Consider the following 24,233-nt stretch of genomic DNA (forward strand, 5'->3'; position numbering starts at 1 on the left):
GACTGTGCATGGAACCCAATTCTAAAATGACATTTCTCTCTCAAAATCACATTTCTCCATAGCTTCAAAACACTGTCCCTGGCAGTTTCTCTCCAGCTCCAGAACAGCCTACTCTAGCAAAACCTTTATCTCTCTTGTCAAGAGCCAGATGCACCTGTAGAATTTATTAGTTTGAACCAGCTGTGTACTGGCTAAACTGGTTGTGTACTGGGTCATAATGACATTTACTACTCATTGACCAATCATATGTATCCTAGACTTAGACATATGTATACTCCCTTAATTTATCTTGTCTAACAAGACATTGATGAGAGCAGCCTGGGTATTAGTTAGTCAGTCCTGACCCTTAGCAGACTTAGTGACATTTCAGGCCTAAAACCACACCTCCATGTAGGCCCGCCTTGGGTTATTTTCCGAAAACACCTGCGTACTAGATACTAAAAGTGCATATTCCTTTAAGAACTAATCAGGGGTGGATCCAAGATGGCAGAAGAGCATGGACTCACCTGAGCCCTACCACAAATTCCTTCAGATACCTATAAAAAGAGAATCTGAACAAATTTTAGAGTGGCAGAATCCATTAGGAGACAGAGTGTGGCAGATTTCTATTCCAGGACAGCCAGGAAGGTCTATGGGAAGGATCTGTTACACAGGGGTGAAGGAGTACAGAGAACCCAGGCTGCACCAGCACAGACTCCACCATAGTGGAATGAAGCAGGAACTGCCAGGGCAGACTGAAGCAGAAACAGCAGTGCAGATTCTCAAACATATCAGCACAGGAACGAGTCCAGCAGAACTGAGCGAGAGAGAAATGCAGGGCCCCAGGTAACAGCAGCAGCTGCTCCTGAGAGTACCAGCCCGCAGATTAAATGTTCGTAAGTCATCACAGGAACTTCAGGGAGCTAAGATGGCAGACTGATCTGTAAGTGCTCTCCCCTCCCTTTGTTGACCTTGAAAAATCCAGAGAATATTTTCCCAGGAAAAATTGTGTAATAATGGGATCAGCAGAAGGGGCACTGCAGCGTCTCAGCTTGAGAGGCTAGAGAGATGGACAAGAAGAGCACCTCTGGTTGTGGCTGAAAAGGACCAGGGCAGGACTGGAAGTCCCAGCAAGCCAGAGCAGGAAAAGATCCTGAGCCCCAGGGGGATGGAGCCCGTAAGTGCCAACACCAGGAGCCCAGGCGTGCCTTAGTACAGCCAGAGGAATTGGGCAGACACCAACACAGGTGGGAATTCACCAGCCACTGAGCTTGCCTGTGCTCTAGGGCAGACCTAGGGAAGGAGAACTAGTGTGGCCAGATGACCTCTCCCCCTCCCCAACCTCACGCAGTGAGCTTCAGTATAACCCCTGGGAAACTCAGAAAGACTTCACCTGGCCTTGGCCTTGGCACACACCAGCAGATCAGCAACAGGTAAGCTGAAGCACTCTACTTTCTAGCTGAAAGAACCAGAGGCCACAACACACAAAGCCTCAAGTTCTTGGCACAAGAAACGTGGGACAGTGGGACAGAGCCCTCTATACCTCAGAAGGAGAGATCCACTATAAAAGCCAGGAAAAAGGCAATCATCATGAGCAAGAAGCAAATCAGAAAAGCAAAGACCACAGAATCTTATAATGGGGACAAAGACCAAAATACAAACTTGAGAGAGGACAGCATTGACACTGTACTCATTGAAACCTCAAAAGTAAATATGAACTGGTCTCAAGCCCAAAAAGTATTCTTGCAAGAGCTCAAGAAGGATTTTAAAAGCCAAATTAGAGAGGTAGAAGAAAAATTGGCCAATGATTTTAAAAATATGAAAACAAATTCACTGAAGAGAACAACTCCTTAAAAAGGAAAATTGGGCAAATGGATAAGAAGACAGAAAACCTAAGTGGAGAAAATAACTCCTTAAAAGGAACTAGTGGAGAAACAGAAAAGGAGGTATGAAAGTTAACTGAAGAAAACAATTTACTAAAAAATTAGAACTAATGACTCCCTACTCCCACCCTGAATCACCTAGGTAGCATGTTTGGCACATGTTTTACACTACAAAATATTCTATACAGACTTTGACTGTACCCCTCTAAGGTTGCAGGTTTCCTAAGAACTCTTGCCTGCTGAAAAGCGTAATAAATCTTTACCACCTTGACTTCAAGAATGCTTGAGTCCACAAATTCTTTTCCAGATGGCCCATGCAAGGAACTCCAGTTTCGGGGTTCCTCTACCTTTTCAGCCTTCATCAGGGGGAAGAGTGGCAGGCAGTTCTCACTGTAAGGCCCTGGCATGTTTCTACACAAAGTTTTAGGGCAGCCAGGTGGTATATGGATAAAGCACAGAACTTGGAGTCTGGAACAACTGAATTCAAATCCTGGCAAAGACACTAGTGGGGTGTCTTTAGCAAATCGTTTGAACTTCTATCTGCCTCAGTTTCCCCAACTGCAAAATGGGGATGATAATAACACCTACTTTTACAAGGTTGCTGTGAGGATCAAATGAAATATTTGTGAAGTGCTTAGCACAGTGCCTGGAACACAGAGTAAGTCACTTAACCTCTCTGTTTCTTTCATTTCCTCATCTCTACACTGGAGATATAATACAACATAATAATAGCACCTATCTCATCAGGATGTGACAATTAAACAGTGAAGCATATTTTAGAGACATTAAGGTTCTACACAATTGCTAGTTTTGTGTCACCACTTCACCAAAGCAGAGAAACCCCAATTATAAAAGCCTTTTCCCTAAAATTTAGAGTGTATGGTCACATTTGTATTTCAGATAACTGGAAACTGCTACAACTCACATGGGAATACAAAGTTATTTAATATTTGTAGAGGTTAATTAACATCATAGTGCCATAGTATGGAGGTCCTGGACAGGATAAAGAATGCCAATCTCTATCTGTAGAACCAAACTAGGTTTTCTTTTAGATTGAGATACATGTTTTATTTTTCTACATTTTTAAACATTTTCTATTTAATCTTTGAACTGAGGGTAGGTGAGTCAGAGGCTTTACGTTACAAGAGTTTCTTCTTCCCTCCCCCACCTTTACCTCTCTCTGAAACTATCTCTTTTTGAAAATTAGTTGTCAGGGTAGGAATGAAAAGAGTGAACTGTAATGTCAGAACAGAAAAGAGAAATGGCTAACTTCTTCTAAATAAATCTCAAAAAAATGGCATCAACTTGAGGTAAGAAGCCATAGAACTGTCAAGAAGTAAGAGAGGAATAGTTTTTTGTATATTAAACTCAGACTAAATCAGATGGTAATACACACCAATTTCTAGTGATTTAAGGAAATTTGTCAAGTTTCTGAGATCTACGAATTCAAATACTTTAATTTATTGTTATATTTGGCTGATGAACTTGTCACTCATAACTTATGCTACTAAAAAAGGGGGAAGCCTGCAGGACTCTTTGAAGGTGAAGAGTATAAGCAAGTGCCTTTCAAGGGGCAAGACCACTAGAGAATGGAAGTCAAGGGTTGGCACTGCAGTGTGACATTTGCAAAATGCTTTCCTTACAACAAACTTGAAAGGCTAGAAACAGGTTCAGAGATAATTAAGTGATTTGCCCAATGTCAGAGTTATGAAATATCAGGGCCGAGAGTTTGACCAAGGTTTCCTAGTCTAAGTTGATCTGTTCATTCTCAGACAACTTCTGTCTACCAATAAATATATAAATGTCTATACTTGTGCCAATTACACACACACATATAAATGTATAGTTTGAGATTCTTCTCGGAAGACAAGGAACATAGGAGAGATAGGAAAGGGAAAGTGTTAACTTTAGAATTCTGGAGGATGGGTGAGAAGCCTGCTTTACTATCTATTAGTGATGTGCTCATCTTTTATTTATGTCAGACATGGATGGAGATAGGCCTCGGTCCCCTAAGCAAACACTGCCTCTCCAAAGAAGTTCAAGCTGCATTCTTTAACTATAGTGGACAAAGACAGGTATGTGAGTTAGCACTTATGAATTTAAGCATTGTAAGAATACATTGCCTCTAGGCAGTTCTGTGTTATCCCCTTCTCCCCCTAAAGAGAGATGAGAGACACCAGATGACAAAGCATGGACTCTAGTCTTAGGGAATGAACAAGGAATTGTCTAAAAAGATGTTATTTTCAAATAAATGAAATGGTCCTGCTTGGACTATCACAAGATCCAAATTCTCTTGGAAAGAGGTAAAGATAGGATAGGAAGGAGAGTGGATATTTACTGCCTATTTTTTTTTTCTCTACTCATGTTTCTAGATAGCTTCATGTTCCCTTGCCTTACCTTTAGCTTTTACCTACCCTGTGGCTGAAAGATGCCTTATATTCCCCAATTATAAAACTTCCCACAAGCTTAATTCTCTTGTGTGCCAAAGGTGTAGGTTTGATAGTCACACATCACTTTGTGTTTATAATCCAAAGAGTAAGGCTCTTGTGAAGAAGCCTTGCATGGGCCCATAGGGACTTTTGGCTTCATCATAAATCTAAATCTGAATATGTCATTCCTTCACTGCCCAGTCAAATTTGCTTTTTCTACTTTGTGGCTTCTGGACACCAAAAAAAAGGAATTCTAAAATTATTACCTCTATTTTCAATAACTCTTTCAAAAGGATTTTTCTCAAGTCACTTAAAAAAATAGATGATTTTATTCTTCAACCCAGTCAGTGTTTGATACATTTCCTTTCTAAGTTAGTGATTTTATATTTTGTGAATGGAGCCATGCCCAAGGTCACAAAGGAAAAAAGACAGAATTAGAATTTGACATTTCCTGAGACTTAGTCCAGTGTTTCAGATATAGGACTCAGAAGTCAGGAATTACTGACCTCATAACACAAATTTTCTTTGGTGCCAAAATTATTCATGGTATAATAACATGAAAGCTGTGAATTTAAAGGGAGTAAGAAGAGGGTAAGCATAAAAGAAAAGGGGGTACAGAGAAGCAACACACAGAGGAGTAAGAATATAAGAGACTTCTACAGGGTACTTGGCTGTCACATTTGCCCCTACAAGCTCTCTTAAGACAAAGCATAACAATCGATCAGTCAATAAGCATTTATTTTTATCAGTGACATATGGAGACATAGATGTCATGATTTTCAGATTTAAGGATAACACAAAGATAGGAAGGAGAGTTAACATATTGTCCGTCAGTCAGTAAACACATATTAAACACCTATTATGTGTCAGGCACTGTGTTAAACCCTGGGGAAACAAAAAGAGGGGAAAGACAGTCCTTGGCCGTGCAGAGCTCACTTATTAATGGGGGAGACCAATGCAAATAAATATATCCAAAGCAAGATATATACAGGAGAAACAGAAAATTATTAAAAGAGGGAAGGCACGGGAATTAAGAGGGGTTGGGGAAGACTTTCTGTAGAAGGTGGGCTTTTAGCTGGGACTTAAAGGAAGCCAAGGAGGCCAGGAGTCAGAACAGAGAAAGGAGAACATTCCAGACATGGGAGACAGCCAGAAAAAATTCCCAGAGGTAAGAGATGGAGTATCTTGTTTGTGGAATAGCCAGGTCAGTATCATTGAATCAGAAAGTATGTATCAGGGAGTAAGGTGCAAGAAGATTGAAAAGTAGGAGGGAGCTAGGTTATAAAGGGCTATGAATACCAAGCAGAGCCTGGAGGCATTGGAAAGCCTTTGGAGTTTACTGTATAGGGAGCTAGACCTAGGCTTTAGGAATATCACTTTGGTGGCTGAATGGAGGATAGATTGGAGTGTGCACAGACTTGAGGAAGGCAGATAACTAGCAGCCTCTTGTTATAGTACTGGTGTAAGCTGATGAAGTCCAGCACAGGAGGGTGACAGTGTCAGAGAACAGTAGGGGGTATGTTTGAAAGGCATTGCAAAAGTGAAATCAATAGGTCTTGGCAATAGCTTGGGTACGGAGAATGAGAGAAGGTGAAGAATTCAGGATGACTCCTAGGTTGAAAGCACAGGAGGATGGTGTTACTCTTGACAGCAACAGGAAAGATGGGGGGGAGGTATGGTGTAAAGGGTAAGACAATGATTGATATTTTGGACATGTTGAATTTAAGATGTCTACTGTACATCCAATTCAAGAAGTCTGAAAGGCAGTTGGAGAAACAAAACTGGAGGTCAGTAGACAGGTTAGAACAGAAAATGTAGATCTGAGAATCATTAGCATAGAGATAATAACTGAATCCATGGGAACTGATGAGACATCAAGTGAAGTAGTATAGAGGGAGAGAAGAGGACCCAGAATAGAATCTGTGGGATACCTATGGTGAAAGGGCATGATCTGGATAAAGATCCAGCAAAGGAGATTGAGGACAGGTCTACTAGAAGCAATAATAATGATGTCGGGTTCTTTCTGTTAGGATCTGTGAATTGATCAGGGTAGAGAGTTCCCAAAGTGAAAACTCCCTCTCTTGATTTAGATAGCCAACTTATCTCTAATTTACAGTCTTAGTGAGTTGCCTGGGATACTAAGAAATTAAGTGACTTGACTACAGTCACACACTTAGAATGCGTAAATTAGGATTCGAATGTAGTTCTTCCAGCCTCCCAAGCTACACTGTTTCTTAGTAACAGAAGCAATAGATATTTGTGTATGTGTGTGTGTACACACACACACACACACACACACACACACACGCACACACACATATACATATATAGGGTTTTAAAGCTGGTAAGGCACTTTTATTATGTTATCTGACTTTAGCATTACTGTGATCATTTTACTTGTTACAGATTAAGAAACTGAAGCTCATAGAACTGATTGTCTATAGTCTCATAACTAAGTTCTGGAAGTAGAGTTGGAACCCACACTTCTCCTAATTCCGTATCTCTTCACATCCTGCTTCCTCTAACCTTCAAAATTAGATTAATTAATAAATTATTAAATATAAATTTATTAAATAATAACAATTAATATATTATATTAATAGCGATTTAGATTTATAAAACATTTTCCTCAAAACAACTATGAGGTAGACAAAATAATTTACAGATGAGGAAACTGAGGCAAAGAGAGGTTAGACGACTTCTCAAACAGCTGCTATGTGCTAAAGCTGGAGTAAGCACCTTGGTAGCATCCTTGGGTTTGTTAAACTTAACTGATCATTATTTGCCTGCTATCTTCTATTTGCTGATATAACAGACATCTTAGGTTGCTGACCCTCCTTCCAGTTTTCTCTTGGGAATGACTGGACCCTCTTCCCAGATGGCCCACAGAGACAGTTACTTTTGAAAACAGGCAGATTCGCCTACAAAGTCAATAATATGTTCTTAAGAGAAGGTAAGACAGACTCAGGATAGCAAATGGGGAGGTGGAGGGGGGAGGTGAGAGAACAGGAGAAAAGAGTACCCAGTGGAAAGAGTATTAGGAGAGAATGGTACCTGGATAGGCAAGTGCGGGTAATGGAGGTGGTTCAAAAGTGGAAGAAGCATCATAGCATCATCAGTTGTCTGGTTCTGATCTTACTTCTTATTAACTAGTTGTGTGGCCTGGGCTAATTCACTTAATATCTCTGGTTCTTAGTTTTCTCAGTTATAAAACAATCTCAAAAGTCCACAAAAAGTAAATGAGAAAAAAATGTATTGTACAAAGCACAAAATAACCTAACAAAAGAATTGTCTGAATGTGTGATTGATATAATGATAATGAAATCTTAAGGGCAGAGATTGATTTTGTCTTTATATTCCTACGGTCTAACAAAGTGCTTTACACATATTTGCTTAATATCTATTGAATTGAATGATCAATTATTGTATGAAAAGCCTACCCTGTTTCTTACCTCTGCACTTCCTTATTCTTCCACAAGGAGGCAGACTGAGCCTTTGGCACCCGTTCAATGAAATTCACCAATTCTTCCATAAGAAGCCTATGGGTTAAAAAAAGAGAGGATAAATAAAATACTATACTTCAATATTTCATTCTAGTTGAGTTTTGCTATCCATCATTATCTCTGCTGTATGTAAGCTTGGTGACATTTTATACCAAGTTAACCAAAACTGTCCTTTTTTTGTGACATTAGGCAAATGACTTCATCACTTCTAGTGAGGGAATTCATTTTTTTCTTAGTAAGAAAATGAGAAAGTTGGACTAAATAATCCCGAAGATCCCTCCCAGCTCTCAAATTCTATGAAAAAGGTGCAAAAATAAATCTGAAAATTAATGTTTGGTTAATCTCTAAAACTAGGCTGGGTGATTCCTTGTCTGTCTATGTTACTGAAATGTGTAATATCTGGTTTAATATCCTCCCAATATTTTGTAGTCCTCACTTTCAAGAGATTTATTTAGAAAACAAAAAGGGAATTATGAAATGATAATTTATACAGGAAGTCAAAGATGGGGAAATTTTTCAAGTTAAAAACAAAACAATAGTTACGAGATTTACAAAACACAAAACTGCTTTGTGATGCCTATTGGTGCCTCAATGGGTAACAGAAGAACACAAGAAATGCTACACTATGCTAGCCCAAATGTTCATCCAAATCAGGAGGCTGTCTTTGCTGGGACACAAAGGGAAAACTTAAGTAGGGAATAATTACCTTCAATGATGTCAACTTTGTAAGGTAAGAGATTTAATATTCACAAGTCCCTAATATTTCCAAAACATTCCTAATTTTCCTTAGTGAACTATTAATTTTTATTGTACTTATGTATCTACCTGTGCTACTTCTTGAGAAGGGAGCAGTTACTACCTGTTGAATAAAGTAGAACATCCTTTTCCTCCTAAAACTGTTTCTTTCAAACTTCAAAGACAGATTCCATTTCTACTCCCTCCTAATACTTTATCCATTCAGACTGGATGGTCCTGAGAAAGGTCCCCTATCCCATGTTCATTTTACTTGCTCTTCACTGCATATTCTCTAGAATCACTCCTTTCTCAAATTGTAGTGATCAAATCTGAATAGGCACACCAAAAGAAAGAGATGCAATAAGATTTAACACAAGTCTAGGAGCAGTGATATGGTTTGGTTGGTCACCTGCTCGCAGGGATACAAAAGGCCTGTATTTTCAGGAAAAATCTAGAGACGGTGAGATTGCTTTGCTGGTTCATGGCAGGCGACTTGCTCCAAGGTTTTGACTGAAGCAGGAATCAAACTGATACTCTGCCCCCATGTTAGCCACTCTTTCCACTATACCACAGCTGTCCATATAGTTGAACATCACAAATAACCCTAGTAGCTCAAAGCAACTTATCTGAAGAGAAGTAGGAAAATGTTCAAGTAAAAAAAGCTTTTTAAGCACTTCTCATACCCCAGGGTCCAAAGCTGTACTGTCACAGCAGTAGCAACAAATTATCTGCATCATTACTCTACTATCTGCTCTCCCCAAGCTGCCTCCTGTTTTAATGGTAAAATGTAAGACCTAAAGAGAAGTATTCTGCAAGTAAATTAGATTATGTAGCTTAGATTCCTTTCCCCACCTAAATAAAACTCTTGATATTCCCTTACAGTGAAGTTTATCAGCCACTTGTGAGTCTACTGATAAATCCTCTGCAGTTTCCTCCTTACGGCGTGGAATTTTACTAACCAGAGGAACTTAATGTCATTTCCCTGAGGAAGGTGTGTACTCCCTCCTCTAACTGTTACATAAGACTATTCCTAGCATCAATCAGTATTCCACTGAAACTTTCAGTGTCTGCTTACACTTTTCTTTCTGCTATTCATCACTGAATTTAAGTCTCTCTTGGGAGAGACCTACATGAAATATTTGATATTAAGGATAAGGTGTTTTTAACAGGCTAAAAGTATAAATATATGGCTCTCACCTGCCAATTTGCACAGTAGGTTCTGTAGCATACACTGTCCCAGTAAAACCGGTGTGCTCAGTGATGTAAGGTAACGCCATCATGCAGTGATAGTTTGAAATGAGGATCACATCTACTGTAGACAGATCTATTAGCTCGGTCTGCAAATAAAGGGGAGGTGGGGAGGAATAGAACGATGCATATCTACTGAAGGAGCATAGATCATATGAAGTGACTGAAAAATGATGTTGTCAGAACATAGAGAAGTAGTTTATACCTCAAAAAATAAAACTATGTCTAAGTCCTTCCTGAACCACTTTTTTCCTTAGGCTTTAGACATTTCCCAGTGTTATCTTCATGTGCTAAGACAAGATCATTAATAATGAAATATGGCTATTCTACAAGTTGAGATATGATTCTAATTACAATATAGTTTCCATGAGTAGGAGAAGATCTTCCTAAAGCACAGATGTGAACATGTCACCCCTATTCTTCATTCAATAAACTCCAATGGCTCTCTCTTACCCTCCATGCTCAAATAGAAAATACTGTGATGGCTTTTAAAGCCTTTCACTGTTTCTAGCCTTAACACCGTTTACTCCTCTCCAGATACTTTGCAATCCTATGACACTGGCCTTCTGGCTGTTCCTGGCAAGACATCCCATCTCTCAAATCCAGACATTTTCACTGGCTCATAACTGGAATACTTTCCTCTTCTTTTCCACCTCATGAATTTCCTGGCTTTATTCAAGCTTCAGTTAGTGTCTTTCCCTATGTAATATGCTTTTTCCACAATCCTCCTTAATCGTAATGCCTTCCCCACAAGACTTATCCCCAGTTTATCCTCTCTGTACTGTGTAGAGAGGAAGGTTTGTCTGTTCAACTTTCTTTGTATCCTTACACTCAGCACAGTGCCTGGCACATAGTAGGTACTTAACGTTTACTGACTGAAAGGTCATTTTTAGTCCAATCCTCTCATTTCATAGATGAGGACACAGATGAGAGAAGCTAATTCTGCTCAAAGAGATGAGTAACGGCAGAACTTAGACTAAAACCTAGTGCTCTTCACCAAGCTTCTTCCAGCCTTCCAAGAGGGTATCAAAAATCAACTCAAAATCTGCATTAATACTCTTTTTGATTTTTGGAATTATGTCAATTTGCTAAGAGTTTATCTAAAGCAATAGGCCCATTCTTCATTTTTATAAATGAATAATAGTCAAATAGGTCTTGAGTAAGAGGGCTTTAACTTTGATGATACAAGTATTTGAAAACTGATCCAATGCCTAGAATGACTAGTAACTCATTAAACCAAACTTCTAATAGCAGACTTCAAAACTCTCTACAAATGCACCTGTCTTCTTTCACATATATTGTCTAGTTCATACGTCTTTTCTAGTGAAGCTAAATTTAGGTACTATTCTGTGAACAGAATTATTATTACATAGCCCTTTAGTATATTCTGGACTTAAGACCTTCTGCATCTGAAAGGAAGAAAACAAGTATTTATTAAATATCTACTATGTGCCAGGTACTATGCTAAGCACTTAAGAATATTATCTCACTTGATCTCTAGGACCCTGGGTATAGACAGTGTTATGATTCCAATTTTACAGCTGAATTAACTAAGGCAGATCAAGGTTAAGTGACTTGCCCAGTGTCACGTAGTTGTTAAGGCCAAATCTGAACTCAAGTGTTCCTGACTCAAGTCTAATACTCTATCCACCGGGTCAATAGCTGCATCTGAAATCATGAGCCTTTCCTTAGGAAGTTAAACAACACTAGGAAACAAATACAGAAACAAAGTGAACAGCAGTCAGGTAACTGGACTGCCCAGAACTTTGCTGCTTTACCATAAAGAGGTCTCACCTGTTTTCTTGCTTTCTGTCTGTCAAAATACTTAGCTTTATGCTAATAGTACAAAAGACAGGATGCACCTGCCCAGAGGCTTTACCTACTCCTGCTTTTACAAACTTCCTGAAGACAGTCACAGAGTGAGAAAGAGGTATATGCCTTCAGTAGTACTTAACAATATTTACTTCTTCCTGCTTTTACCACTCAACTGCCTTGTCTGCCTAATCTGGTGACACCATCAATGTACAAAATGTACTAAGCCTATGTGGAGATAGAAATATGAAGAGATGATGAGAAGTTGAGCATTTAGGTTGGTCTCCTATGACTCACCTAATAATATTATTATAGCAGAAGGAAAGAGGTTATTGTGAATTACAGTGAAATCTGGTTATAACAACTCAACATTAATGGAAAATGATATTACTTGGTTAAAATTTTATATTGGGTATAGCTGTACTTGAGGGAATTAAAACCAAAAAAAAAAATGACCAATAATAATTTTTGGAAAAATATCTACATCTTAAAGGTCTTACCAATCTTGAAGCCTAAAAACACAGGACCTATTGACAGACTAAACTTATTATAGTAGCTATGGGGTTATAAGCTTATCAGAAGAGCAGGAGAAATCAGAGTAGCAAAAACAGGATGATGAAGCGGGGAGAGGAGTAAGTTGACTGGGCAGCAGCCTGCTCAGGTCCAAGGAGAGTCCCTTCAATAATACTGGGATATAATTTTCCTAGAGTTAGGCTTGTCTATTGAAATGTAGGGTTTCATTTTTCTTTTAAAATCTCCAAACTTTCTATCAAGTGGAGAGAAATGTATTCTTCAGGACAAGATTGGTTATTGCATTTACTTGGAGCTCAGTTATATTTTAGTGCTGTTTTCATTTATAGTATCATAGACATTTTACATATTATTCTTCTACCCTGTGCTAGATCATTCCATGTTGCTCTGAATGCCTCACATTTATAATTACTTGTGATGTAATATTCTGTTACATACCAAAGATTTGTTGACCCAAATGATGGATACTCACTTTGTTCACAGTTTTTTTTACTACAAAAAGTGCTACAAAAATATTTTGGCATATATTAGACTTTTCCTTCTCTTTTGGACCTATAACTGCCCAAGAGCAGGGCTGCTGGGTCAAAGGAAATGAAAAGTTTAGTGACTCTTCTTACAGAATTCCAAACTGTTTTCAGGATGGCTGAAAACAATCACAATTGTATCAACAGCATATTAGTGTGTCTGCCTTCCCACAGCCCCTAGAGTGCTGACTATTTTGCTGACATGGAAAATGTTTTCATATGGCAAGCCGATTATTTATATCCTTTAGCCACTTAAACTGTTGGAGAACAAGTCTCATTACATTTCACAAATAAGCTTCCTATCTCAAGGAACGCAAGAGGAGACAGAAGAGTGCCTTGAAAAGGTACTCAGGAGGACTAGATACCAAAAGGATGGTGGCCATTCCACAGAATCCTAGAGGAATGTTAAATTAGCAGAAAGCAGGTTGGAGGTGGCTAGATGGTGAGCCAGGACACTGACATTCCAGCAGATAACACAGGCCCCCTACCAGGGTGCCAAAGAAGCACCAACTGTCCCATGAGAGTTTGAACTAGATAGGTGCAGGATGAACGCCAACATGAAGTATGATAAAAGTAAACAAAAGAGATGGAACATCAGGAACTAATACTTGAGGAAGTGAGAGGGAAAAGTAATTTCTTTGAAAGCCAAGGAAAACAGGAAGAGATAAGAAAAGTGTTATTCTGCAAAGTCCTGTATTCCTAAGGTAGGTTGGAATTCAATTTATGCTGTCCAGCCTCTACTTCACCATAGCTGCTAGCCAGAGATACAGAAGAAAATTAAAGTACTTAAACAAATACAGGTTCTTGCTGCATTCCTTTTGAACTTAGAAAGAAATGATGGAGGAAGGGATGGGGAAAAAATGTTTGTCAGGGTATAGCATATCCATACTCAAGCACTAGCTTTTGGAGACGATCATCAGTATGTTGAATGAAAGGTGAGAAATTTTTCAGCCATGGATACTCTCAAAAATCATCTAACTAAAGAAAGGCTGCTATCTAGGTTAGTAAAGTAGCCCAACAAACAAAATATCTCTCTTTTTTTTCTCTCTCTCTTTCTTTCTTTCTATCTGAAAGTACTGAAATATATAAATATAAATGTTTAAAAACACTGACACCAAGGATTAGTTATCAATAATTGGGCCAATATAAAAATGGTGATTTTACTATATGCAGTTGTTATGTTAGAGAATAAGACTAACCAGGGATTTGAACAAACTCCATGATATTAACGTGTAATTATATTAATCTGTTATTATATATGTTCATTTCCATCTGGGAACAGGAAAAAGTGATTAAAAATTCTCTCTAGATTCTAATTTCATCCTGGAAGGTTACAGGAGATACAATATTTTGTACTGAAATTAATTTCAAACTTACCTCTGGTAAACAGAACTCAGGCACCGAATCTACAAATACATGACCTGAGCATTCCTTTAGTTCCTGAAAAAGGAAAAGTCAAAATATAAGATCTACATAACGATCTATTTTTACAATGAGAGTCAGTCCTAAAGTACAACTTTTTAAAAATTTTTTAAAAAATTCTTTTAAATTAGTTACTATTTTCTTGTTTTCTATCTCTTATGCGCACGAGTTTCTGCTTCCATAAAAATGGGGGTAATACAGAATGTCCCAAAAATCCTGGTGCCTTTGAAAGTTTTAACAGCTTTAAGCTATCAATATTTTCCTTTCAATATGTGATCCTTATTTCTGTTTTTACTGACAAACCTATTTGAAAACTCATTATTATGTTTATTTTACAAGCCCAGCAAGAATGGATTGGAGATTTAGTTTTTACTTAATTTAGTTAGCATGATCTTACGCTGAAAAAACACAATGGAAATAAGGACATTTGTATCTTGCATCTATTTGTATTTGTACTTCTACTTCTACTTCTACTTAGCAGATTAGCTGACATGTTGTTTTGGACCAGGTTCATCGTCAATATTTTGAATTACTCAAACAACACAACACAGCATGAAAAGTAGACTTACTGGCATTCACTCAACAAGTAAGAAACAAGCAACTGACAAACACTACGTGCATAAGAATGACTGGCTGTACTTTGCCTCTTATTCTGGACCAGACCTGACATCAGCCAAATTATCCTGGATTGGTGGTGGCTTCTGGTGGCAAAAACAAGAAAATATTTGATCCAGTATAGATTACTGGATGTCAACCATGGAAGTGCCTTTAGAACTGTGGCCTCCAAAGTGACGGTATACAATCAATCAACCACAGAGGGGGAACATGGGTTACATTTTGCTTTACTTAAAAGAGCCAGTCACAGCTTCAATACCTTCAATACCACAATGCACCCCCTTCATAAATTGTAGCTCAACATTAGCCCACTTTGCCTATCCCCTGCCATACTAACCTCTCAAAATGTCAGCCTTCAGGGTGATTATAAACTAACCACTACTGAAATACTTGCAGTAGCTAGGCATGTCTTTGCTTTGGAAAAAAAAAAGGATGCAAGATAAAACATGAAACTTTCAAATTTAATTTTATTACTTTCCTGTATTGATCAGAAGCATAGACTTTCAGAGCTTTTAAGGAATCCTAGAGGTTTGGTCACTAGTATTAAGAGCAGCTGGGTTTTCTGTGTTTTTTTATTTTCATTGTAAAAATACAGTATTTTATCAACATTATGGGGAAAACAAGCTACTCCACAAAAACCTACATACCAAGTCACCATTTATAATATTGTAGTTATGGGAAAATACATTTTGAGCCCCCAAAAGTTGCCTTACAAACTCACTTTAGAACAAATGTTTACAAGTTTGGGACATCTTAATCATTTATTTGGAACTGCTGCATGGAACTAACTCTTTTAGTTTATTTGTTAGCCAATGAGCTAGCACAAAACAAATAGAATCAGTACAGTTTATTTACCAAGAGTGAGACACATTCTACCAGCAAATGGATGGACATGTGTGACTTACAATTTGACTGATAATATTGTATGTTACTTGAGACAAAGAGGAAAACATGGCGGCTTGTAATATTATGGCTAGTTATACAAAGGAAAAAAAGGTATGCTTGTTAAGGAGAATGTACATCACTAGCTGCACAGAAAACAGAAAAAAAACGTGTCCTTGTTGGTACAGGTAGTTGCATTCAATCAAAGGGGACCATATATCACTTGTGAGACAAGATAAAAGAGAGGAGTGTACGTCCTTGGGCTGTGGAAGACCTCTTCTGTAGCAATCAGGGAGGAAAGAAGACACTGAAGGAAACCAGCTGTTCTGAGCTGGTACTGCAATTCTTATGCAGGGGGTCATACGTAGGAAAAAACCGAAGTAGAACAAAAAGGGAATTATGCCAATTCTGAACAAGACCATTCTTTGCATTTAAAAATAGACTTTTAACAGAACAAATCAGTCTCTAACAATAGACAAAAGAAAAGCTCAAAAATAGGGGACCTATAATTTAAATTAGGAGTCTTAAAAAAATCCACAATTATAGTTTGTTCTACCCCTCTTAAGTCCAAAAGTTAGTAATATACTACTGAATGTTTAAAATTTGCACTGCATTTCCTGTTTCCAACTAATTCTCAAACACAAGGTCAATATTTCCACTATTTGTTATAAAACTACCTCTAGAGAACAGAGGTTCCCATAAAGCTAATAAATTCTTTACACTTGCCTTTAGAGACATATGTACTTTTCTAACAGTCCATTAAAGAGATATTCCTTAAAATCAACACCTTTATATGTCCAAGGAAAAGCCAAGGAGATTTCTAACTATAACTTAGTCAAAAACTTGGCTATAGAGGCGAAGTTTCTGTTCCTTTCCATTAAAAAAAAAATCAGGATTTAGTACTCACTGTCTAGAGTCCTCCTAAAAACTAAATAAGTCTATAGGAATAAACAACATAAATAAAATATGGGAAAATAACTATATGTTCTGAACAATTTTACCTTTTCAAAATTCATTCTTTTGTTGGGGGAACTTTTATTAAAATGTATTTAACTCAGAACTTAGGTTATAGAAAAAGGTGTTTCTCTCTATCCAAGATATCTTGAATGTGTGTGTGTGTGTGTGTGTGTGTGTGTGTGTGTGTGTGAGTGTAATGGGAGAGGCAAGCTTCCGTAAGATCCTTAGGTGTCTTACTTTTATCCAATATCTTAGAAAGTTTTCTTAATGGGGAAGAGAGGAAAATGGAAGCCTACTTATTTAAAAGGTAACTTCTGCTGCAACTGTATAAGGTAGAGGTGATTAAAGATAAAAAACTGTGGCTTATGTCTACTGCCCTAGGTCTCAGTGCTAGTACTGGCTTCACAGAGCACCTCTCTCTAGGGAACAGTCCCAAGGAAAAGTCAGAAAGGAAGAAACAGGAAGTTCTCAAAAATGAAATTCTGAAAACACAAAGAGAAAAAAATTCCAATAAAGAGAGAAAAAGGGAGTTGTCTGAAGAATTTGGATGAAAACAGAACTTGCCAACTAATGTAAATTATAAAAAGACAAGATGGAAATAAGGGCAGGAAATAGAGGAAGACTGTAGAAGAAGCCTGTAAGAATACTGCTGGAATGTTAATAACACTGAGCTGAGGCTGGCAAGAAAAGGTAAGGGCAATATAAAAAGGATTTTAAAAAGCAGATTAAAAAAAAGGGACACTTGGGAAAAGAAACTAGGTGGTGCAGTGGATAGAGGAGCACTGAGTCAGGAGGACTTAGACACTAGCTACATGACCTCAGGCAAGTCATTTAACCTCTGTTAATCCACTGAGGAAGGAAATGGCAAACCTCTGTAGTATCTTTGCCAAGAAAACTCCATGCACAGAATGGTCCGCTGGTTATGATGAGTCCAATGGGCTGAAGGACAGAACAGTAGCAAAGAAAGGGAAGGACTGTCCCCCCCTAGGCCACAGAGTCAAGTGCTGATGACAGAGATGATCAGAATTCTTCAATTCTTTTTTTGCTTTTCTTTTCACTGCCAAAGAAAATAGCCTTTGGACAGGAAAGAGCAGAACAAAAATGGCCAAGACAGAGTTGATACTCCATTAGATAAGGAGATTGCAAGAGAACATACCTCATTCTTCTTAGTAAAATTGCCACCTGCTAAAGAGCTATGCCCTTAGTTACTAAAAGAAATTATTTATCTGGAATCCAAAAAAGAAAGGATGAAAAATAAAGCAGGAAGGAAAGTGGCACAGCAAAATGATAAATCAGTAGTCATCAAAATTATTCAGGAGGATAGGCTAAACAAGTAAGAACCAGAGGCAATAAAAGAAAAAGTTTTTATACTTTACACGGTGTCAAATATACGAATGATGTGAATATAAAAGATTGTATTATTAAAAAATCAGAGTACTAAAGAAGTAGGTAGGTACCTCACATAATTATGGCTAGAGGGAAAGTTCTCAACCAAACAAAAGATAATTTTCATTATACAAAAGTTAAAAGCTTTTGCATGAATCAAACTAATGAAGACAGAATAGAAGACAAAGTCAAACAGGAAATCTTTACATGAAACATCAGTGATATTCAGAAGTAACACCAACTTCTAAGACCAAGAGCCATTTCTCAGTAGAGGAAAGGGTCAAAGGATTTGAAGTTTTCAAGAGAAAAACAACTAAGTATAAATGATCATATAATCAATAATAAATGATCATATAATCAATAATAATTAGAGAAAGGTATTAATAAAGGTATTAATAAAAATCATGAAGCTTTACCTCATCAGCTTATATCTAGCAAAAATGACAAAAAACAAGTCCAGTCAATAATTGAACGCCTGTGGGAATAAAAGTAAAGACATTGCTGAACTGTAAACTGGTCCAACTGTTCCAGATATCAAATGTAAATTATGTAAGTAAAAATAACTAAACTGCTCGTACCCTTTGACCAAGAGATCTTCTTTCTTTTCCTCACTTGTCTTCCTTCTACTGGCTTTTATATTTATATAAAAGCACATTTATATAAATACGTATTCAAATGAAATACTGAAACGGATTTGAGTTCAATTCAAGAATACTTTCCAATAACGCAGATCACCTCCTATCTATGCCTACCCATCTTCTGTGACTCTTCCCCATGTCCTTCCCTAAATTACCAATGGGTTCCACCGAATGTCAGTAAATCAACAAGCATGCATTATTGCTGGCAGTCTTCTTTAATTTCTTCTAACATCTTGAAGGCACCAGTGGGGTATTCCAGCCATGTCATCTCCTACTCTTGTCATGTAACCAGACCATCTTCTTTTCCTATCATCTAATTCCTTACCAATGTCTTTTACTGATGGCTTTTGTTGGAGTTCCTGATTGGTTATATGTTGTAGCCTGCTCATATCCACCATGCACCTCTCCACTGACCTCTATGTGAAACTTATTTTTAGTTCCCTGGAGGCAGTAGTGTTCTGTATCTCAATGCCAAATAGCCACATAAGTAAAATGCTAGTACTGGAAGACTGGGCCTTTACTTTCACAGGAGACTTGGGGTTAGCAAAAAAACTATGTAGTTTGTCAAAAAGCAATCTACCCTGCTTTTCTTCTTCTAGTTCAACTATGGGCCAAACTCACTACCCATTCATGCCATTTATTCCAGATACAAGTACTGCTGACTAAATTTTTATAGCGTGTACAGTCAAAGACATGTTGAAATCTCGACAACAGAAATTCTTTATCCATTTATTCTTTCCTGAATGGATAGGCCAAATTTCTTCAAGTTCATAGATCATAGATTTTTGGAATCAGAAGAAGCCTTAGAGTCCATTCCCTTCATTTAACAGGCGAGGAAACTCAGGGACAAAGAAATTAAGCGGCTTGTCCAAGGTCACATAGCTAGTAAATATCTGAGGCAGGATTTGGACTTAGGTTTTTCTAATAACTATAAGGCCAGTGCCCTAATCACTATACCAAACTCTGAATAATCACAGATCTCTTCTTGGAGCCTCTGCGATGTTTGGGGCTTGAAACAATCAGCCCTAGAAAACTGTGTACAGGTAGCAGAGTTTATAGACTCATATTTTATTTATGAATTTATATCCAACTGGTTATTGCCTTTTGCAGCCATTTCTCTCCATCTGACAAGTTAAGTTAGGTGGTAATAGTGTTGATGAAATATCTGTTGTCTATTTCTCTTTTTTATTTTCAAATACTTGGGTAAGTAATTCATGGTTAAGTTACTTCAGCTGTATGTTCTATATTTTTTCTCATTATTATTCTTTCTTTCTTTATCTTTTTTTAAAAAACAAATTATGACCTTAGATCTGATGAGCTGTTGGTCTGATTGTACGCAAACAGCTGGCTTAGGGATAACTTTCAAATTAAAAACAATTTTTTTTCCTATGTGCTAAATTAATAGAAATGAAAAGATTACCAAAAGGAAGCTGAATTCTACAACTGTTTGAAGAGCAAATGATAATAAAAGTGTATGATAACTGAACCTAAGAAGGATGAGATAACCAAGAGAGAAAGGGCAGAGAAAAAAAAGGAGGGTACTGAGGCACATTATGCATATGAGGCAGGACACAGATGATCATCCAGCAGATTAGACACTTAGAAAGTTAGGAAAAAAACCATACAAGAAGCAGCATAATAAAACCCAGGGAAAAGAGAATATCCAGAAGAAGGGAACAATCAACTGTCAAATATATCAGAGACGTCAAGCAGGATGAGGACCAGATCAACTTCTTGGACCTTCAAAACCAGGTTATGAAATTTATGGCTGATCAGTATTTTCCTGTGTTCTTTAAAGCTATGTGATTTATTAAGACCCTTTAGCTGGCTCAGGTATTTCCTTGGATACCCATTCCATAGCCTTTCTTTCCTTCATTCCTGAGTACCTTAGCCATTTCCACTGAGTTACAAGTTTATTTTCTTTCTTGTTTCTAATTCAGTTAACTAGTAAGAAGATCTTCAGACTGACTCATTTCCAAAGTAAACTAAGATAAAATGGAATCTATAATAATAAATTAGGTTTAAACAGTAAAACTAAGAGTTTAAAGAAGATTTTTGTTTAAAGATGATATGATGCTATGTTAGGTATTTGTGTCCAGTGGCTTTGTTAAGCTTGACTTATTATTAAGAGTAACAAAAATATAAAAGATCTTAATCTATTCTGGTAAACTGAAAAATTTAACAAAGACTTGTAGAAAAATTTAATTACTGAAATATGAAATGTAAATGGACAGAAATCTCTAATGGATTTAAAAATGGAATCCAACAATATGCTGTTAAAAAAACACATTTGGTTCAGAAAGATTTACGTAGATTGGAATTGAAAACTGACATTGCTCTAAAATTTATCATGTGTCTGCTAACAAAAATTGGAAACGGCACTGATGATAGCAAGGTCAAATTCAAACCAGAAAGCAGAGAGAGAAAGATAAAACAAGAATGTTGTATTACATTAAAAGATTGCATTAAAAATGAGAAATTAGACAGTATGTCTCAAAGAAATGTAAAACCTGTTAGATTTTTACAAGAAAATTTGTTAATGGATCAATTGAGAATACTTGGCTGTCAGTCACCAACATTTACTAAGGGTCGTTGTTTGTAGAAGTTAGAAATGGTTAAGAATATAAATGAAATCAAAGACAAATTTTCTGCCATTATGGATCTTAATATTTAATTAGGAAAACAAAAAATGGTAAAAAGATAAGAGAATACATATAAGGAAATAAGTCTTAATGAAAATATTGTTGGAATATCTGAATATAGTATTTATGTTACTCTGACCATAGTAGAAGTCATCAACATTTTTACCTCCTACTAACTCAATACTTGTTTTTGTTATTAATTCTGGACCTGCTCCATGGTCTGCTTCCATGAGACCTTTCCCTAATTCCTCTAAATGAAGGTGCTTTCTCTCCCTTCAAATTTCTTACAGTCCTTTGTTTTCTCATCTACCTTTATCACCTTTTGCATCTCCAGTGCATAGCTCAGTATTCTGAACAAGGTAGGCATTTATTTTTTAATTAAAATGGTTCCTTCTTGGGAGTACAATTCTTGATTTTATAATGAAGATCAATGAAAATATAGAGTTTGCATTAATGATGATTTTGCTGAAATATAAGGTTAGGAGGTATTCTTTTTTATTTTTGGGCCAACATTCACTCAATACATCAAGTTATACATCAGGCCAAAGACTTCAGTCATTTAAAATTACTCTGCTTGTAATCTTTATCCATAAGTTGTAGAGTGTCAACTAAAATTTTCTGCATATATAATTTATTATTCTAAGTCTCCTAGCAAGACTTTGATTAAAAAAAAAAATCAAACTCTTACCACCTTATAAAGTCAAGACTGCTTCCCTCTCTATGTGCAAGTAGCCAAACCCTCAGCTAAGCCAACAAGATATTGAAATCAATTACTGTGTATCTGCCAAGTAATAACAAATGAGCAATTATGCTTAATGGCAGAAGTCTCTACAAGAACTCCCTCAAAATGATATTAGGAATGATTAAAGCCAGATCATGGATGTTTCAGTGCCTTGTCTGATCTTAAATTAATTTTGTAATGTCATTCCAAATAATGCTACATTAAGGCATGTCTACTTTCCATGATAAAGTACTGTCCCTTGACCTTTAGCCTTCTTTGCCCTGATAACTGTATTTACCATTCAAAATATTAATGAGCATTATTTAACATTACCTTTGAAAGAATAACCTGCAGATATACCATATAAGTCATTCTCCTTACCATGTACTGGTGCTGTGAACACCCTGATATCCTGGTAGAAAAAGAACCCTTCCTATCTAGTACGAAAGCTACACTGAAATCAGGTCTATTGAGTCTCTAGACGTCACATACTTTAAAAAAAGTTTTTACTACAATTTGTTTTTTGAACATTATTCAGTTTGTGCTTTGGCAGAGGGTATAGTTAGAAAACAGGCAGCTTCGTGGCTCAGTGAATAGAGCAGTGGGCCTAGAGTCAGGAAGACCTGAGTTCAAATCTGACCTTAGACACTTACTAGATGTGTGATCCTGGGCAAGTCACTTAACCTCTGTTTGCCTGAATATGTTGGAGAAGGAAATGGCAAACCATTCCAATATCTTTGCCAAGAAAACCTCATGGACAGCATTAGAGTGCTATGGCCCACTGGGTCACAAAGTCAGACACAACAGAATGACCGAACAACACAGGGCATGATGTAAAAAAAAACAAAACACTAATTACATACATACATGTATTTCTGTTCACATACATACATACACACACACATAGACACACGTAAAATAATATGATCGTGGATAAAGCATTTAACCTCTCTGGGCTTCAGTTTCCTCATTTGTAAAATGAAGCAACTCTAAATCTGTGATCCTATAGTCATACTCTGATAAATCATAGTAGTTTGAGAATATTCAAGGGTCAGTGAGGTGGCACAGTGGACAGAGTGCTGGGGGTCCTAAAGTCAGGAGGCGAGTTCAAATCCGACCTCAGACAGTAGCTATGTGACCCTGGACAAGTCATCTAACCCCAAATGCCTATCAAAAAAGTATTCAAGCTCCTTATCCTTATTCAATTTTCCAACTGGCTGATATTAAGAGAAAAAGACGCTGGGATAAAGGATAACCTGAAAAACTCCACCATAGCATAGTATAGGAGAAAACTAAATTTTCCTCTGCTGATTTTTTTTTTATATATCCTTGAGTAAATCATTTCACAGAACTGGAGAATCTCAACGCTGGGGAAACTTCAGAGGTCACTGAGCATAATCCAAACATGATCAAAGAATCTTTTCTATTAACACCCCCAATAAATGATTATTCAGTCTTCAATCAAGTAACATGAAATTTATTAAGACATGAAGCAAGAGGGAATGCAGTACTGTAAAGTCAGCCCGTTTCACTTCCAGAAGGCTCTACTTGTTACAAAGCTTTTCCTAAAACCCTTTTACTTTTTCCTGAACTTTGGGTCCCTCATCTGTAAAACAAACAGAACACGGAGCTACCCGAAGAGCTCATTTCTGGAGATACACCAATAACAAAAATTGTATAGTTAAAAAAAATCCAATTCAACAGTTTCAACCTATGCCCAAAGGGCTATACAACTGTGCATAATCTGTGACCTGGCAATACCACTACTAGGCCTCCGTCCCAAAGAGATCAAGGAGAAAAGAAAAGAATTTATATGTAGAAAAATATTTTCATCAACTCTTCTTGAGATGGCAAAGAACTGTAAATTAAGGGGAAAATCAATTTTGATGAGACCATCAATTGGCAAATGTCTGAAAAAGTTGTGGTATATGACTGTGATGGAATACTATTATGCTACAAGAAATGATGAAGGGGATAGTTTCAAAAAAACGTGGCAGGATCTATTTGAAATGATGCACAGTGGACAGAACCAAGAGATTGGTAACAGTTACAACAATATTGTAACAATGATCAATTGTGAAAGACTTAGTTACGCTGATCAATACAAAAACCCAAGAGAATTTCAAAGGACTCATGTTAAAAAATGCTTATACACCTTCAGAGAGAGAGAGAGCTGAAGAATTCTGAGTGTGAACTGAAATATAATTTTTTCACTTTCTTTTTCTTGCTTTTTTTTGGCAACATGGCTAATATGGAAATGTTCTGGATGATTTCACATGTATAACTGTTATCACACTGTGTGCCTTTGTAAGGGCTAGAGGGAGAA

The 24,233-nt window shown here is 37.1% G+C and overlaps 1 protein-coding gene across 5 annotated transcripts in view; it reads right to left on the bottom strand.

The window, feature by feature from the left end:
• Positions 1-24,233, bottom strand: part of INTS9 (integrator complex subunit 9) — a 138,690-nt gene that overhangs the window by 68,542 nt on the left and 45,915 nt on the right. For 4 of the 5 annotated variants that reach the window (XM_072634815.1, XM_072634813.1, XM_072634814.1 and 1 more), the window contains 3 exons: positions 14,022-14,084; positions 9,727-9,866; positions 7,744-7,830 (listed from right to left, as the gene is read on the bottom strand). In XM_072634815.1, coding sequence (XP_072490916.1) covers positions 7,744-7,830; positions 9,727-9,866; positions 14,022-14,084 — 290 coding nt within the window. Of the gene's footprint in view, positions 1-7,743; positions 7,831-9,726; positions 9,867-14,021; positions 14,085-24,233 lie in introns of those variants that run through there. The other variant, XM_072634817.1, reaches the window with a different exon arrangement.

Source organism: Notamacropus eugenii, chromosome 1 (genome assembly GCF_028372415.1).
Source record: "Notamacropus eugenii isolate mMacEug1 chromosome 1, mMacEug1.pri_v2, whole genome shotgun sequence".
Lineage (NCBI taxonomy): Eukaryota > Metazoa > Chordata > Mammalia > Diprotodontia > Macropodidae > Notamacropus > Notamacropus eugenii.